Source organism: Cygnus olor, chromosome 4 (genome assembly GCF_009769625.2).
Source record: "Cygnus olor isolate bCygOlo1 chromosome 4, bCygOlo1.pri.v2, whole genome shotgun sequence".
Lineage (NCBI taxonomy): Eukaryota > Metazoa > Chordata > Aves > Anseriformes > Anatidae > Cygnus > Cygnus olor.
In genome coordinates, this window is record NC_049172.1 from 6,477,431 (window position 1) to 6,494,566 (window position 17,136).

General features: G+C 40.2%; 1 protein-coding gene across 2 annotated transcripts in view; it reads left to right on the forward strand.

Moving 5' to 3' along the window:
- The window catches only part of MANBA (mannosidase beta), a 45,856-nt gene that overhangs the window by 10,500 nt on the left and 18,220 nt on the right, over positions 1-17,136 (forward strand). For both annotated transcript variants that reach the window (XM_040555589.1, XM_040555590.1), the window contains exons 5-9: positions 2,165-2,288; positions 4,741-4,916; positions 7,957-8,067; positions 13,470-13,621; positions 14,669-14,786. In XM_040555589.1, the coding sequence (XP_040411523.1) occupies positions 2,165-2,288; positions 4,741-4,916; positions 7,957-8,067; positions 13,470-13,621; positions 14,669-14,786 (681 nt within the window). The remainder of the gene's footprint in view (positions 1-2,164; positions 2,289-4,740; positions 4,917-7,956; positions 8,068-13,469; positions 13,622-14,668; positions 14,787-17,136) is intronic.

Genomic DNA, 17,136 nt, shown 5'->3' on the forward strand with positions numbered 1-17,136 from the left:
CAGGTCCTGAGAAGTGTTACCTAACAGAGGGCCTGTTCTCATCTTATTATGGCGTTGTGAAGTGTGACTTCAGAATGTATGTATTCAGTGAAACCAACAATGTAATACACAAAGAATTAAACTCAGATTTAAGACATGGCATCGTTGCTGCTAAAACTTCCTCTGTGTAAACTGTCATTTGTGTAGCATCTCATGTATTTCTGACACCTTTGCAGCAGCTAGAAAGTGGCTAGGTGAACTTCTTTGGAATTGCTATTTTTATTTTTGTTTTTCATTTTTCATGTTTGTCTCCACTTAAATGCCTTTGTTGTTAGTGAATTTGGATCTTTTTAAGAAAGTCCTATAGAGGCTTCTCAAAAAACCAAGGTGAATCTTGTTAATCTATACCTAGGTGTAATTTGCTCTAAAACACATTAATGGAAAGGAAGGTAGATTTCATGTTGCCCTGGGAGCATCCATCAGCATAAGATGTTGCCTTTTTGACTACTTGATGCTGCTTTTATTTTTATTACATTTTAGAAAGTTAATTAATTCTTCTGAGTCTATGTGCTGTCTCCATTGTGCTTCTTAGAAATCAGAGAAGGGAGAAACTTAAAGAGAAGAAGGCACTTGAACAGCTGTAGTCTTATTTATAGAGCAAAAATGGCCAGGAATGATTTTATGCTTTACTGAACGATACCTTTAAATTTGTAAGTACCTTAGTTCATTTTCTTAAAGGAGTTGCTTGACTGTGCTTGGAAACTTGCTTCAGACTTTTCCAGAAAAATTTTTAGGTCCAAGTACATGGCAAAAACAGCAGCAATGTTACATTTAAAAGTAAACAAACACACTAGGGCATTGCTAAAGTAAGCTGGCTGCTTATCATCATACAATAATGGAGAGCTGTACACACGTTTGAGGTTCAGTGTTACATGCAGTAAATGTACCTAAATCTTAATACGAATTTGTGGCGAAACACAAACCTTTCACTGGTAATGTACATCAGTGATATGAGTGTATTGTTCTTATGATATTACTTCTGATAGTCTCTGCAATGTTATTAGTGAAATCTGACAATCTGTCAGTGATTCATTTATTTATCTTTTATAAAGGGAAAATGACTTTCTATCTGATCTGTTTTCTAAGAATGTATTGTCCCTGTTTTTGCACTTGAAATAGGTGCAGTGCTTGCTTCCTGGAAGGCTCTTTTGCAACTTGATAGGCAGGCTGGCTGACTCCAGCGATGCAAGGGATAGGCCAGACTTGTGCAATGTGGTTTGCCAAAATTAGTATGCCTCGTCTGTAAGTTATTAGTCTCTAAATTTAGAACTGTAGGTCACTGTACAAGACTTTAAGGAGATCTATTGTATTTGCTTTGGGGGCTGGGGCTGTGTGTGAAGCTTGGAGGGCAGCTGAATAGATGTCTTCAAGGGATTTGTTAACTAGAGGTCTGTCCAGGTTTGAAACCAGCTAAATGGAAAGCAGTACTTCTCTGCCTGAGCAGCATTTTATAATTCTGACAGTTTTTCTGATGTTAGAACCAGAACAAAGATATTCCTCGACTGTACTTTTGTTCCCTTTGTTTTTGTATGAAAGAGTCATAAAAAAGGAGAAACAGTGAACAAGGCTGAACTACACAATTGCACCAGATATGTGCATCTCTTTCCTTGTACTAATCTATGGTGTTAAAACAAGAAAACAGGGTAAAATATTTTAGATATGCCCACGATGTTTAATTTGATGTAATTCTTTTACAGTACTTCTCTTTAACATTTGTAACCATCAGCTTTCTGCTTACTTTGTCCTTTAGGTATAAAATTAAATACTGGCCTTACTAACTAAGATAATTCAGAGCTGAATTGAAAGTAACCTTCTGGCTTTTTTTTTTTTTAATCTTTTTTAATGTTGGAGCAGGTGCTGTTTTGCTCTCGCTAATATTAAGTTTTAATATACTTGGATATTTAATACAAATTTGTATCGTTATATAAAGTAGTGGCAGCAGAGTTTTGTTCAAGAAGTAAGAGAAAAGGTATTGTAGGCTATTCTGGGTTGATGGAAATCGGTAAAATTCTTCCAGTGCATGGCAGTATTTCATGTCTAGATAGCAAATCATTTTTATTACTGGCACAGCGTCAATTTCTGTGTGAAAAGTAGGCACTTGTAACATAATCGCTTTGTATTCCAGGAGCAGTGTTCATTTAGTTGGGACTGGGGCCCTTCTTTTCCCACTCAAGGCATCTGGAAAGATGTTAGGATTGAGGCCTATAACTATTATCACCTGATTTACTTTTCTTTAACTCCTTTCTTTGGTAAGTCATGTTACTATCTTTTATTGTTGTTTTACCTTTGGAATACAAACCATTTTATTGTTAAGCTAAATTAACTGTCCATTTAGGAAAGGTCCTGTTGTTTTATGGTGACTTTGTATGTACAGCTTACCACAGCACACCGGTTTTGGTCTTGAAACAGTACTTCAGTACAAACAATAGCGCTTAAAATGTTAGAACTCAGAATCTTTTTTTGCTTGAAGATCCCAGAATGAAAATATGAAATATATGTAGTATATATATGAAAATGTTAAATACAACTGAGGTTAGCTCCTGTTCTCTTGTTTCAGAAAAAGTTTTTTTGTTGGCACATATTTTTACCAAGACTACCAGTACATAATTCTCACTTTTGTCTCACCTCCATTTAAAACAAAGGTAAAGCTGCTCTGGGAATTTAGTTCTGTGTTGGGAAGGCAGCTGCAGAGTAAGCAGAGTTTCAAGAGCACCAAATTTTCGGGACACAACACGAAGTCTGAGACAGAAGAGCAGCTATGCTATGCAAGGATAATTTGTTAAGGCTGCAATTTAAGAGGACAGCCTTCTGCATTCCTGCTACCTAACTTACCTAACCGGTTTCTTCCCTTGACATGGCCTTTGATTTTCCTCTCCTTTGTCTAGAAGATCATTGCAGCTGAGCAAAAGTAGTTAATTTTCCTGTTGAAACTTTCTGTAAAAGGTAATATGTGCCTTTGTAGACCACTCGCGTGCTCTCTTTCTCTGCCTGTTGAGCCCAGTCTTCAGTGGAGTAAAGGCTAGCACGTGAGTCCTCCGCACTGGGTTGAATTTCAGCCCTTGGGAACAGAGTTGCTGTGTATGAATAAAATAGGAAGACGTCACTCCCTGGATGCTTTTAAAGCTTCCTGAAATAGCTGCAGGTCTTAGCTAGAATTAACGTGACTGGAATTTCCATGGAAAGCCCCAGCACAGACTCTGCTCTCTAAAATTTAGTTACAGTAAAAATCTTTTCTGGTCCCTCCCACATTCCCACAACTCCACCTTCTGGTAGGTAAAGTCTTAGTCTCTGGATAAGCAGAGAGCGCAAACCTCTTTCATTCAGCAGAGAGTGCTTGTGCTTTGGAACCAGAGCCAGAGCTTTTTAGTATTCAAACATAATAACATTTGAAAAATAAAGAGTAAATGAACAACTTGAATTCAAACTACATATGCGCTTACATTGCTCATCAGATTTGGTGTCATAGCTTTTTGACCACTGAGTCTGTGAAAGATGAATTGTTCTTGATTTCTGTGCCTAGGCCCACAGGTCATGCGGTTAAGGAGTGGGATGGAATTTATTTATTCCCATAGAGGGGAGGGAAAATGCTCTGTAATGACTGACCCTTCGTGTAGGTTGTTTTTTTTCAACCCCATTAACATTTCTGAAAATTGGTCTTGCCTGGATAATGCCATGAGTAATATAAACTTGCAAACCCCTTTGGTGCTCTTAATTCTATAAGAGGGGTGAAATCAGGCCAGGACTGAACGTAATTCTTGGTTTTGGAGGGAGCTCTCTTTTTGTCTTGGAAGGAGAGCTAGAATATACATGTGAAAAGAGAAAGTAAATGGTGAGCAGCTTATGTATACAGAATGTGTCTTAGTTCTAGTTTTCCTTGTTTTCTGTTTCAGTTGCTTTTGCTTGGATAGATGTTCATCTGTAACATGTGAATTACAGGATTACCCAAGCTGTGCTTCTAGATAGATAACTTAATTGCTGAAGTTAGTGGGAAATGTAAACATCAGTCTTGAGTACCCTTGACCCTGTCTTGCCTTATTCAGTAAGTTGTCCTGTAAAGGAGAAGACTCTCAGGTAGCTGTGGGGATGTCTCAGGCAAGTCATTAACTTGTTTCCTCCATCACATTTTGGTGGCAAAAAGGGCATAACGGTACAACCCATCAAGTCTAGACACAATGGGCCCGATTCATCCCCAGCATAACTCCACTCATATTGTGTAGTGACTCTGGGATGAATTGGGCTCGTTTTCTGTTAATACTGTTTTTGTTTCATAGACAAAAGTGATTGTACTGCCCTGTGATTACGATCTTTCCCAAAGAGTACCATGTTCATATGAGTGCTGACGAAAGGCAAATATAATGTCTGTGGGAGCTGGTGGGAAAAAAACCCTTTCTAATAATAAAGAGTGACTAGTGCCATGTTCTGACTTTTGTACAGGACTCTGAAAAAGGCCTGGATGGCTTTGGAATGAAAAAAAAGTGAGGTATAAAAGAAAAATCACATTGCTGTCAAGTCAGCAAATGTAAACACAGATATCAAATGCACTAAGCAAGATTAACCCTATAGGTCTGGCTCAAACACGGCCCAAAACCTGTTAAATTTAATCTGAGGTATTTAAATTGTTTCTTTGATGGGCGCTCATGTTTACTAATAGGTGTATAAACACAATTTCTATATTCCCATTTCTTCTCCCCTTTCACTTAGTAAAGAGCACTCAGCAGTGGAGTCTTGAAATCGAGTCCATCTTTGATGTAGTCAGCTCCAAGCCAATTGCAGGTCTTGTGACTGTGAACATTCCCAAACTGCAAACACAGCAAACATACAATGTGAAGCTTCAACCTGGAGAAGGCAGCATTGTGCTGCTTGTAAACATCAACAAGGTAAGGAGGTTCGCGTGGAGCACTAACCAAATGCAAACTGTTTTGCCTGGTTTCCAATGGATCCTTCTGCCTCCATATCAGCTACAGGCCCACCTCCCCTTTCTGTCTTTGTTCCTGACTTTGACAACAGTTCTGTACCCCTTGGAGAATAGGAGAGGATTTTTTCCTCTATTAAAATTGATTTCTGTGGAGCTACCTAGTTCAGTGTTAAAAGAGATGGTGAAGCCTTTCCCTTATTACAAAGATCACATCATCACTGGCCACTGTTACAAAAGCTGCTAAGGCATGTAACTTTTAAGGCATGTAACTTTTGGATACCATGTGTCACTTCACTTTTCTGTCAATAGGTATCTTGTCTCCTATGCTGTTGTTTACCAGGTTGATTGGGACTAGAATATACTGCAGTATTCATGACTCTCACAGGAAAGAGGGGAAACATTCCCCAAACCTCTTGGTAGATGCCCTTTCAGGTAAATAAACACAAAAGAACCCTGTTAAGGACTTGACTGGCAGTAAGGCTGGTGGAAATTTTGTTGAGTAGTACTTCTTACATTGGCTTTTAGTCCGTTAGGTAGACAAAGCCCAGAAGGAATTTCAGAGGTAAAGGATGCTCTAATGAGGAAATAATTCAACTGAAAAACAATGAATTTGGTATACTCCCCCAGTGATGGAAAAGGGAAGAATTGGTCTGTTCACCTTCAGAGAGTGCTGGGAAATGATCCGGTAGAAGGCTTAATTCACCAACACTTACATCACTTCTAGAGTTTTTGTTTGCACTTTCTTAGAAACTGTGCTGAGTTTTATAGGTATAATTAAGAAAAGATGCCTAGGCTTGAGAGATGGTGAAGAAAAACAGAGTTATCTGTTCGTGCTAACAAATAGGTGGGTGCCTTGAATTAGCCAGTGAGCGCAGTGCAGTGGTAAGAAGCATGAACTTCACCTTCCTGCTCGAAAGTGAGGCCCTGGTGGAGCTGACAGTGCAGAGCTGAGCCTGAGAGCAGCTGGGCCTGCTCCATTGGAGCCAAGCAGGGTAAGGGAGCTGCGGTCAGCTTCACTGCCCCAGGGTACGGTTAGGTTTACGGGTGAGGGCTGTGTTGTGAGTGGGAATCTGGGGCTGTCCTGGCAGGTAATAACATCTGAGGCTTTTCGGTGACCTCTGTATCTTATGCTGGCCTTTAGTAATTTTCTCTTTTGCTGTGTAACTCTGCATTTGTTTCCCCAGTTTGAATGTGTCGCGTGTGTATTCTCAAGTTCTCTTGTCAGTTGTTTGAGTGGAGAAAGAGCGTGTTAAAGACGAGCAGGATATTTGTGTCTTAGAATGCATGCTCAGTGACTTGCATACTGATGACTTTGTTTTATTTCAACATGAAAGCATAAAGACATGCAAACATATGATTTTTGTTACTGTTGTCATCAGATGTGCAAGTTACATGAGTAATTACAAATACCCAATTTTATTTCAAACGATCATTAGCCTTTCCAGGAATTACATTAAGCAGGCACTACAATATGAAACTGCAAAAATGATTTTGGTTTATTTAACCACCCTGTCCCCAACTTCAGAAGAAATCTGTAAGCGGGGTACAAGTGCAAGTTTGTGAGGAAGCATATCCTTCAGAGCGGAGGCAACAGCGTTTTATTATTCTTTGTACACAAAGGGCTTTGCTGCGTGAATTCACAGCAGCTGATTTTACAAGAAGCCCTGCAATGTGTTCCTACGTATTGGTGTGCCTAATAGGGCCCTTGCTCTGTGCAATGGCCCCGTGTGGTGCATGTTAAATAGCGAGACCTCGCCAGAAATGTGCTGAGAGTTCATTGCAGATTGCGTTGCAAAGCCAGCAGATGCTCAAGTGGTGCCTATCAGCTGAGAGGAGTAGCGGGTCTTCCTGCAGTTGCCTCGCAGAGTGCTGTGCTGTTGACATGCCAGCGTTTTGCTTATCAGCTAACGGTGAGCATGGGGGTGACATCACTCGTGGCCAATGCTCAGCGGCTGCAAACGCACCCTCGCTGCTGGGGCACACGCTGATTTTGTGCTTCCTTCTGCCCCCTTGCCACACAGAGATCGGTACTTCAGTACATGCAGTTATGATAACTCCAGATCAAGGAAGCCGAAATGTTAGGAGATACGTTAATGATTACGTCCAAGTGTGGCTACAGCAAAACATATTGTTGGGCTGCTCTCTGGCCTCGTTTTATTTGAAAAGATTGAGGCACTCCTTTCATGACTCTATTCAGTGCTGATCCCTCCATTGTATGGTTGCATGCATTATTGCTTTCTTTCCACTATTTTTGTGTTGTGCATTCAACTGGGAAATGTTGGCAGTAGGACTGAGCAGCAGAAGTAGGCTACTGGAATGAAAATAGAAAGAAGCGCAGGAAATTCTTTACATAAATATTACCCTCAGTGGCTAGAAGAATGAGAAAATTAAATCGTTCTGTCATCTTAGAAGTAGTTTTTTATGTTTGTGAAAATCATGGAGTACCATTGAAGTGATCAGGAAGCACAGAGAAAAAGCAGAAAGCACTGAAAAGGGAATGAAAATTCTAATTTGACTTAAAAGCTTGACATAAATGAAACAGCCTGGTCACATATTACCATGGTCACAACTGAAAGGTGTCACTTCTGTGTATCAGATGTTACATACAGTAGGTAAAAGGGCCAGTTAGAGGAGAGGTAAAATACAGAGGCTAGTGAGCAGTGTCTACTCCTGAGACTTAGATGTTTGAGTTTTGGAGGAACGTTCTGTCAGTGTACCTCAGCTGAAGGGTAGTGGGTAGATGTGTGTATGCGTGTTTGTTCTCATGGCCTGTTGTGGACTTAAGGTGAAGTGACAGCCTGGATTTGAGTGGTAGAGATCACATGTTGAATTCTTTTCACCTGAGTGCTGCAGCTGGAGGGATCCCAGTTACCATGGCTCAGCTGAGGCACATAAACTCATGAGGCTTATAGTAATTCACTCAAAGGCAGCTGTGCTCCTGGGCACATGTTATGCCTTCAACTCATATGTAACTTTTTGACTTTTCTTCTTCTATATTCAAGAGTTCTACAGTGGAAGCTTGGTGGCCGAATGGACATGGAAGCCAAACTGGATATAACGTGACAACAACTTTCATCATGGAGGCAGGATACCAGATTGAGAAATTTTCAAAGGTGAGCCCTTCGGCTTGGTTCTAGCTGGCATTGCACTGTTAGAACATCTGCTCTGCATATCATGTATCTATAGCTTTAAATTATTTTACTGGATTTTAATATACATATGGAAGCAGTAATGAGAAACAAGAGCTTTTTAATGTCACAGTATATGTTTACCTCTTTTCTGGTAGCATTAGCCCATACGGGTGCCTTCACTTGCATTCGGACTGGAAAATGCCTCACAGTTAGTTGGAGACCTCAGAAAACAAAAGATGTTTACTTATGTTCTCTACCTCTGAAAAAGGCTCTTTTAAACGTGATATATCACCGTGATATTGTTGTGTCATGCATAGAAAAGCCCTTTTAGATTTCTGTAGATGATGTGAAGAGGAAGGTTTGTTACCAAGATTTTTCTTGTTAATTCTTTTTTTTTTTTTTTTTTAATTTGCAGAATAGGTGTATTCTTAAAAAGCTAACATACATTCACTTATTAGAATGTGATAGATGTGCTTCAGGTTGTAGAAAAGACAACATTTTAAATATGCCCACAAAAGTAATATTCAGGGATATTTGCATAAGGGTTCCTGTAACGCACTGGCTGCATAATTATCTGATTGTTGTTACTAAGAAGCCTAGAAGTATTTTTCAACCATCTATTGATAAAAAAAAAAAAATCACATAAATTAAACTGGGTCCCTTATGCCATCAACATGTGGAAACAATGACATAAATGTATGCGTTTATTAGGTGGTTCTGATGTGCATTGTTTCACTAAAAGCTAATCTGGTCACCGGGCACCTAAAGCTGCTATTCACCGTAACATTTGTTGATGTGAAAAATCATACAAAAAACAGTAGCTTCTGGAGTCATAGTCTTTATAGGGCTACTTTGATTGTGAAGCCCTAATAGTAGTTCTTTGCTGTTATTGGCAAGATGATTTTGAAACAATTGAAAAAACACACTAAATAAACACAGTGCATTGTGCTTGGGAAAACAGGTTGTAGGAAATATGGCTCTAAAGCCTGTAGAAAGGGAAGCAATGTTGTTATTGTGTGAAACCTGCACAGTGATAGGGAAATGAATAGATTCCACTAGGGTAATTGTGTCAGGGTATTTCATAGAGCCCTGTGGCATATGGCCACGAGGACTTCATGGTCTACAAAAGATACTCAAAAGCCTCTTCTTTTTTTCTCCTTAAAGGGAAAGAGGGGAAAAAAAAGGCAAATGCACCACACAGCGTGCGTTATAAATTAAGCAGCCTATGAAGTGTTTATAGATTCGTAGTGCAAAGTCTGGTCATCCTTTGTGTGTTCTGGGAAGCTCTGTCTTGGATTCTGACACTCCCCTGCTGCAAGCTATACGAGTGGAAAATGGCTCCATAAGCATTTTTTTTCATTTTCTAGCTCAATTTGCTCTCATGTCAGCAGGACTAGCAACGTTTATATAGCTTAATAAGAACGTGGAGTAGTTTAGGAGATAATAAGCCAGGGATAGAGATTCCTGAAAGTTCTTGTGAGATTACCGTTGGTGACCTAGTGCTGTGTTCTAGTGAGATATGTTTTTTCCCCCCTCTTTTTTTAAAAAGGCAAATAATAGGGATGCAATGTTTCTCAAGGGGGATGTCTCTGGATGAGTTCTGAGTATCTGTATACCTTTGGACAGGCAAACACTAAAGGGCAAGAGCTGTATGTGCAAGAACATGCAGTGTGAAGTCTTATGTCAGATTCAGCTGTCCTTAGGAGGAACTGCTGTCTGGTTTCTGATGTTAGAGTAACCTCAAAACATTAGCAAATCCTTTGGGAAAACTTCTGGGAAGCCTTCCAGTTTGTACTCATGGAGATCTCTAAGGCTTTAGCCAGCTCTGCCAGGAATCTCTGACTGAGGAAGTACCTACTTACTGTCGTTGAGAGTAGCAGAAAGCCAAAATAGAATAAAGCCAACACCCAGGACAAGGTTGGTTTTTGTTTTGGTTTTCCATTTGAATACTTTGGTTTGGAGTTTGTTTCTCAGAATAATGTGAGACAAAGTCATAGCCAGAAATTACCTTAACGTGAAATGGGTTTTCTTGGGAGAGTTCTAGTTCTGTTTGCTGTTGGTAAGTTCCTTGATGTTAGCACAGCAAGAAGAAAAGCAACTTAATACCTCTTTCGTTGCCTCTTGAGGTATTTATTTGCTTTTGGATTCAGTTTCTCCATCTTTCTGTATGCTTATTTCTACAACACTGCGATAAGAGTTTTTTATTTCATGATGCTATTTTCAGAACTTGGATCTTAACCTTCAGCCATCGTTCCTTCCTTCCCTCTACGCCCTTATCTCCCTCAGGCCTTTTAACATGACTTCCAGAAGTCTTTTAATTTGACTTGGTAGTTTTCATACTGTTTTCATGCTGCTTGCTAATTTATTAGATCACTGAGGCATTCTCTGATCTTATTACAGCTCTGGGCATCTATATCCCTGTTACTTTTCCTGTTGCTAAATCTGAGAGTGCCAAATGTGATCTACAGGCCACTTATTCGGGTACAAAGCTTTCGTATGTGACTTAAAAAGACGGGTATCCGTCTCTTAATAGTGCAGAGAACCAGCTGATGGCATGGTCTTTGGTGGCTAGAAAGCCTCTCTTGCATGCTCCAAGACTAGGAGAAACATTCAGTCCTTGGGGATCAAAATATGTCACCCAGATTGCAAAGTTGCTGTGGTCTCGGTAGCCAGCCAGAAAGGTGCGTGCTCAAGCATGCCAGATCCTATTCGTCTCCCTCTGCCCTTCTTTTACTCCACGTGGCAGAAGGAGGCTGCAGCAGGAAGAGGTGCTGTGTTACCAGGTGGGTCCCTGGGGAGCAATGGAGAGAGAGCACAAAGGCACTGAGTTCTGGCAATGTGAGGTAGGGTTGAGGAACTTTTCCCTGTGCTCGTGCTGTCCGGGTGGTCCTGGCTGGGTCTTTCAGCCTTTCAAATTGCCTCTGGTTTGGCCAGTTGCTTGAGTTCCACTTGAGCATGAGTAAAACAGTATCACGTTATTTCTGGTAGTAATATAAATGCTCCATTACAAATGTACTCTGAGGCAATCCCAGCCTGTTTGATGACATCCATTAAGAGGACATCCCAAATACTTTGGGAGCCCCAGCTATAAATCCCATTCCATTTTGTGCCGCAAAAAAAAAATGCACTGGAGACTAAGGAGTTTTTTTACAAGTAATTTAATTTGCTGGAAGAAGGTCGGAGATTTTTAGCTAATGCGGTACTCATAACGTAGTTTTTCTTTTGTAGTGTTCAGTAGTTAGGGGAAATGTGAGAGTTGCATGATTATTATTTTTTTTTAATTCAACTTCTCATGTTAAAATAAATATGTGAAATTCTATGAATAGGTGCAAGATTCCTGTCCCAGAGCTCAGTTCAGCGTGCTGGTCTGTATTCAGCTGACCCGGTATGCAACAGGAACACGGTAAAAATAAGGCAGGACACACTCTGTGCTTTTTCTACGTGCACAGAAATATTGGTCAGGTAGTCAGAAGTGTCCTCTCAGTGGTCTGATTTTGTAGGTTTTCTGTAGGGCAGTGCTGAAGAACACTGCAGGATTTGGGCAAGTCCCACCCTTCTTTTTTTTCCATTTAAGTTTCTGGGTTTTGGTCACTGCCATGATGCGGAGGTGTTCAGTTTGAGGTAAGAGATCTGTGGTTTTCACTCATGCTTGTAGTTTGCATTGCATCTGTCCAGGGGGTTAATTAATTATTGTTCAGTTGACTAAGAAGCACCAAAGAGGAAGGAAAAAAAGCAGTGGTTTTTTGTGTGTGTTTCTTTCCTGCCACTGGAAATACTTTTCTGTCTATCTGCATGATTTTTAGTAAGCTGCAAACTTAATAGTCACACGGTGGGATTAGTCACTCCCTTGTTGAATTGCAGAATTGTTTGGTGTGTGAAACAAATAATTACATTTTGTCGTAAAGATAGGTATATCAGTTGCACTTAACTAGGTTAATTTTAGCCTGGTATACTGACAGATACTTGTCTCAACTGTAGCTTATGTCAGAGACAGAACAGCCTGTGCTCTGCGAGTTGACCTTTTGAAAAGGTATAGCAAATAGTCATTTGAGGAAGAAGTGGTTGCTAGCTCAGGGGTAGCCTAGGAAAAAAAACACTCGGGTTCCTGCCCTGATGACCCAGGCTTGTTGCTTAGTGTGTGTGTTGGCTGAAATTTGCTATTTGCTTTCCTTCACTTCATTTAATTTCCCAGCCCTCTCTCTGTGGCAATGAGCAACAGGTACCAGAAGGGAAGAGAGTTTTCTTTCTGGTCTAGATAAGTTGAAGTGCAAGAAGGATGTGGGAGAAGAACTCTTAAAGTCTTCCTGAAAGAGAGGTATTCTGTGAAACTTTGCAACTGCTCGGGACCCCAGCACAGCAGGTGCTCTGCACATGCCCCATGGCAGGTAGGGAAGACACCTTTGCAAGTATGGGCTCAGTACAAGGTATTAATGCAGTCCAGTAAATGTTGTGTCATGACTGCAGTGTTATCTATATGTCAGGGCAGTAGGCATACCCAACAGAGCAGCACCATCACTTTGGCTGAAATAAAGTCCCCTAAAATGCCCAGAATGACTTCCTGAGAACTTTTCTTCCACTTGCAGGAAGAAGGAATGATTTTTAGTTTTTAATTGTCTGCAGAGCGCAGTCCCAGATATTAGGCTGAAAGGGCAGCTGTAAAGGATGTGCTTTTATCTGGAATGACCTTTAATACCTTACATGGAGCTAGTGGTGGTTTAGCTGAACTGGTCTCTCTGAAACCTTGTAGCTGAGCATGCTGTTCAAATATACGGCTGTGATGGCCAGAGAGGCCTTCACTTCCAAACCAGTATTTGTATTTGCATGTCTTTTTCTGTTTAATTGCTATACCTTTTAAAAGCTCTCATTTCAGAGCAACAAAAGAAGATGATTTTGCTTCTATTGCATGAACCTGAATAATGCTGTTCAGGGACAAGACCTACAGCTGAGCTCCTGCAGTTTTCTTCCATAAAGAGAAAATTGCAGATTAAATGGTGTGTCTGATCTAATGCAACTGCTGTATTCCTCTCAGTGGTCCCCAGCTGGAATTTTGACCGAATTTTGCAGGAAGCAAATATGCGTCTGTCTCAAACATGCACACAAATACATGCACACACGCTTGTGTGCATTTGTGTACTCTCTTTCCATCTCCAGCCTCCTACTTCTCTTAATATGATAGTAACTTTCAGAAGTGAATAGGTTTATCAGAAGAATTCTTTCTAGCCATGCCGCAGTGCGTTGCAAGCAGGAATTTAGAGACAAGACCATGTCTTTTGACTTCTTGACAAATTCTTAGTTGTTATTATTCAGCTAAATCACTTTTTTCATAGTTTTCTCGATTTATTTTATTTTTGTCTGCTTTAAACCTAAATTTCATGTCTTTACAGGCATATTTTCGGACAGTAGAACTTGTTCAGGAGCCTATTCCTGGGTCACCAGGTCTGAGTTTCTACTTCAGAATCAATGGCCGACCCGTTTTCATCAAGGGCTCAAATTGGATTCCAGCAGATTCTTTCCAGGACAGAGTGACCTATGACAAGTAAGCCACGTTTGATGTTTTCTTAGGATAAAGGGTCATCTTTTCCTCCTTGTGATTCTCTATCAAAGGGTGGTGTTGAGGGCTGGGACTCCTTTGGTAGGACAAATTGTTGCGGGTCAGGGAACTCAGAACTAAGGGTTAATTAACACTGAAGGATTGGAATGATGTTCAAGGTATGGAGGTGCAACAGCTGCTGGGAAGGTTGTTTTTTACTGTCCACAGGATACTGGCCTTTCTGTTATTTTTAGGGATAATTCTCAGGCTCTCTGATCCTGTTGCCTGGGACATGTTCATTGGCACTCAGAGGAGGTGCACTTCAGCCATGTCCCACCCCTTCTAGTACAGGGAGAGAGAAATGCATAAACAGCCTCTCGCTCTTCCCATATCTGGTGGAGGCTTCTTGGATTTCACAGACGTGGCACGCCAGTGGTAGGATGGAGGCCACAATGTACTTTTGACTAGCTTTGTTCTGGGTAGTTGGAGCACTTGGATGACAGGGCATGCCTCAGCACACTGTGTATCCACATGTAATTTAGAGGCTGCCCGCATGAATAAGGAAAATTAACAGGCCCTGAATCCCTTATAATGAGATTCAGAGCCTCAGTCTTTCTGTTCTCCCCCTTCTCATAATGCATTGTGGACCTTAAGAGGAGACTATAGATTTCCAAACATGTTTAAAAGAGATTTCAACTCAAATGATAGATACTTAAAGCAAGTAATATCTAAGAAGAAAAGAGCAACCTGATCAATAATGGACATTTCCAAATCTGCTTCTGCCACTGCTTTTGTAAAAGCACTTTCTTATATGTACCACTCCATCTATTTTGGCTATTAGTTAACAGGACCAAGTAACTTTTTCTACACAAAAAAATTGGTTTTTGAGATCTCTCTCCCGATATACAGGATTAGAAGGTATCAAAACAGTCTGGTTTCTATCAGAGTTATAAATCTTAGATTGCCTGCTAATGATGTACTTTTTTTTTTTTGTAGAAAATCCTAAGTGATACACTTTCACAAAACATGTATAAATCTTTTTGTATTTGACAGATTATGGCTACTCTTGAAGTCTGCAGCAGATGCTAACATGAATGCACTTCGGGTTTGGGGAGGAGGAGTATACGAGCAAGATGATTTTTATGATATTTGCGATGAACTAGGAATAATGGTAAAACAAAAATACAGACCACGTGTTTGAAAATGGACAAGAACTTGCAAATTAAAGTCTACCCTAAATGAACAAAATAGGAGAATTAATGCTTAAGTTCTAGCCATCTTTCCAAAGGATGCATAGATTACCAGCCTGATAGATACATATGTGTGTACATAGATATATACATATCTAAAAAAATCTTTTAAATTATTTAAATAGCTCATTAGTGAGGCTGTCTGTTGAAACTGGAAGTGATATAGTGATATTTTGGAGTCTATATTAGAACCCCAACTTGTATTTTCTCTTCTAATTAAGGCTACAACTCTATGTTCCTCACTTTTCCCCACCACCCTTCCCAGCCCGGAACCTCAGTTTCCCATTTTCCCTTCCTTTTCTCTCTACCGTCTGTTTTTCCTGCACTCTTACATTTCCCAAAATCAGAGCTAGATGCTTGTGCCTTTAGCTCTTTGTCTTCTATCTCTTCTCAGGCCAAAACCATCATCTATCTATATTGTACCTCTCCACAGTTCTACATTTCCTACTCTCTTGGGAAAGATTGAGAGGAAATAATGAACATCTGAGGGACTGGTACAAGTGATGTCGCTTAATGCAGGATGTCGATGTTTGCACTGTGTTGATGGGCATGAAAGAAGAACTTCTGTGGATTATAGGCCTGGAGTAAGCAGCAACAGGGACTTGAAATAGTTGTGAAACAGATAGTGCATCGGAGGGGGTTATTGACAAGCTCAACTAATATTTTTTGCACTGCAGCCAGACCGTGGGGCCTTTTGGCTGTGTTTAGTACTTACTTGTGTGAGAATAGCCCTGCTGAAAAATCTGAGCACTTCAGTATATGTCCCAGATTGAGAGCAAAGGCCTTGGAATCTGACCTCAGTGAGGATTTAAGGTTTGCACAATTTGACTTCTGTGCTTAAAGCTACCTTTCAGTAATCAAAACACCATGGAAGGTACTCATGTTTTTCCCTGCTGGGGAAATGAATTTTATTTCTTTAAAAAGTATTTTCTCTTTTACAAGGGTAGTCAAGATAAATATATATATATTTTACTCAAAGTTTTTAAGAAAAAAGTTTCATTTGGCCGTACACCGAGCATGGAAGGCCTTATCTAAAGGACCATTTTTGAACAAGCTGTAATTGAGTATAAATGTAGCTGTAAGGGGAGCACCTATGGCAAACGTATATAATCCTAGATGAGTACCTTTGATTATATGAGCTTGGAGGCACATGTTAATAAGCTTTGATGAAATAGGAACTGGATGAGTGAAGGATGAGATGCATCTGGTATTAAAATCCCAAGAAATGTTTATGGTCTTTATCTACAGCATATAAAAAAAAGGAAAACAGAATTGACGCCTTGCTGCCTTCTCCTGGGTGTGCTTGGCAAAAAAAAAAAAAAAAATAGTTACATCTATTTTAGTCATCTGAATGAATGCCCTGATTTTTTCAGGGCTTCTGAGCACTTGCAGTTCTTTCATTTTTGACACTGTGCATCTAAGTAGGCCATGTAGATCTGTGCCTGGGCAGTGCTCAATGCAAGATTTAGATCTTATTTAGCAGCCAGAATAGCAAGTAGATGCGGAAAATCAGACCCTTATTCTGGAGCAGAGCGGTGCTGGAGGCTTTTGGTTTTATTCCTTCTGATGGTCTTGCAAAGGCTTAAAAGAGCATTAGAGTCAAGCTGTGTTTAAGGAAAAACAGTAATAGCTCACAGAGGGAAGTAGTGAAAGAAATAGCTTAATTTGGTACAGAGAGCTTTGACTTCACACAGTCACTGAAGGATTCTGAGTAGTTTTTCAGCAGTAGCTTTGTTTTTTCTTAGAGTGTGGGACTGTAACAATTATGGATGCATTACATACACATACCCTGTCTTCTTCCATATCCCCAGGTTTTCTGGGGTATGGTACACTGAAATGGAAAAGCATGTTGCCACTGCAAGGAAATCATGACTGTATGAGGAGCTGAGCTGGATCTCTTCATTATATATGTAGTATGGTGTGCAGAAAAGTGTAGTCCATTGGGAAGGACTCCCTCCTTTAGGTTAATGCACTCCTTCAAGAGATTTTTCCATTAACATTTGAGATAGACAGTCCAGAGTTAGGGCATTAAAAAAAAAAAAGAGTTAAAACAAGAAATCCTACCCATCCCTTTGGGCTTCTTCCTTTCCACTTTTTTGTAATCTCCTTCAAGGTACAAATGACAGAGTTCATTGATGAATTGAAAGGCTTGCTGTTTTCTACCAGGGTCTACTTGATCTTTCTTTGAAAAGAAAGAGAAGCATGCTGTTAAAGTTTGTTTCTGCCCCTCTTACTGAGTAAGATTTGCTCTTTTTAAGATCAGTTTGTGCA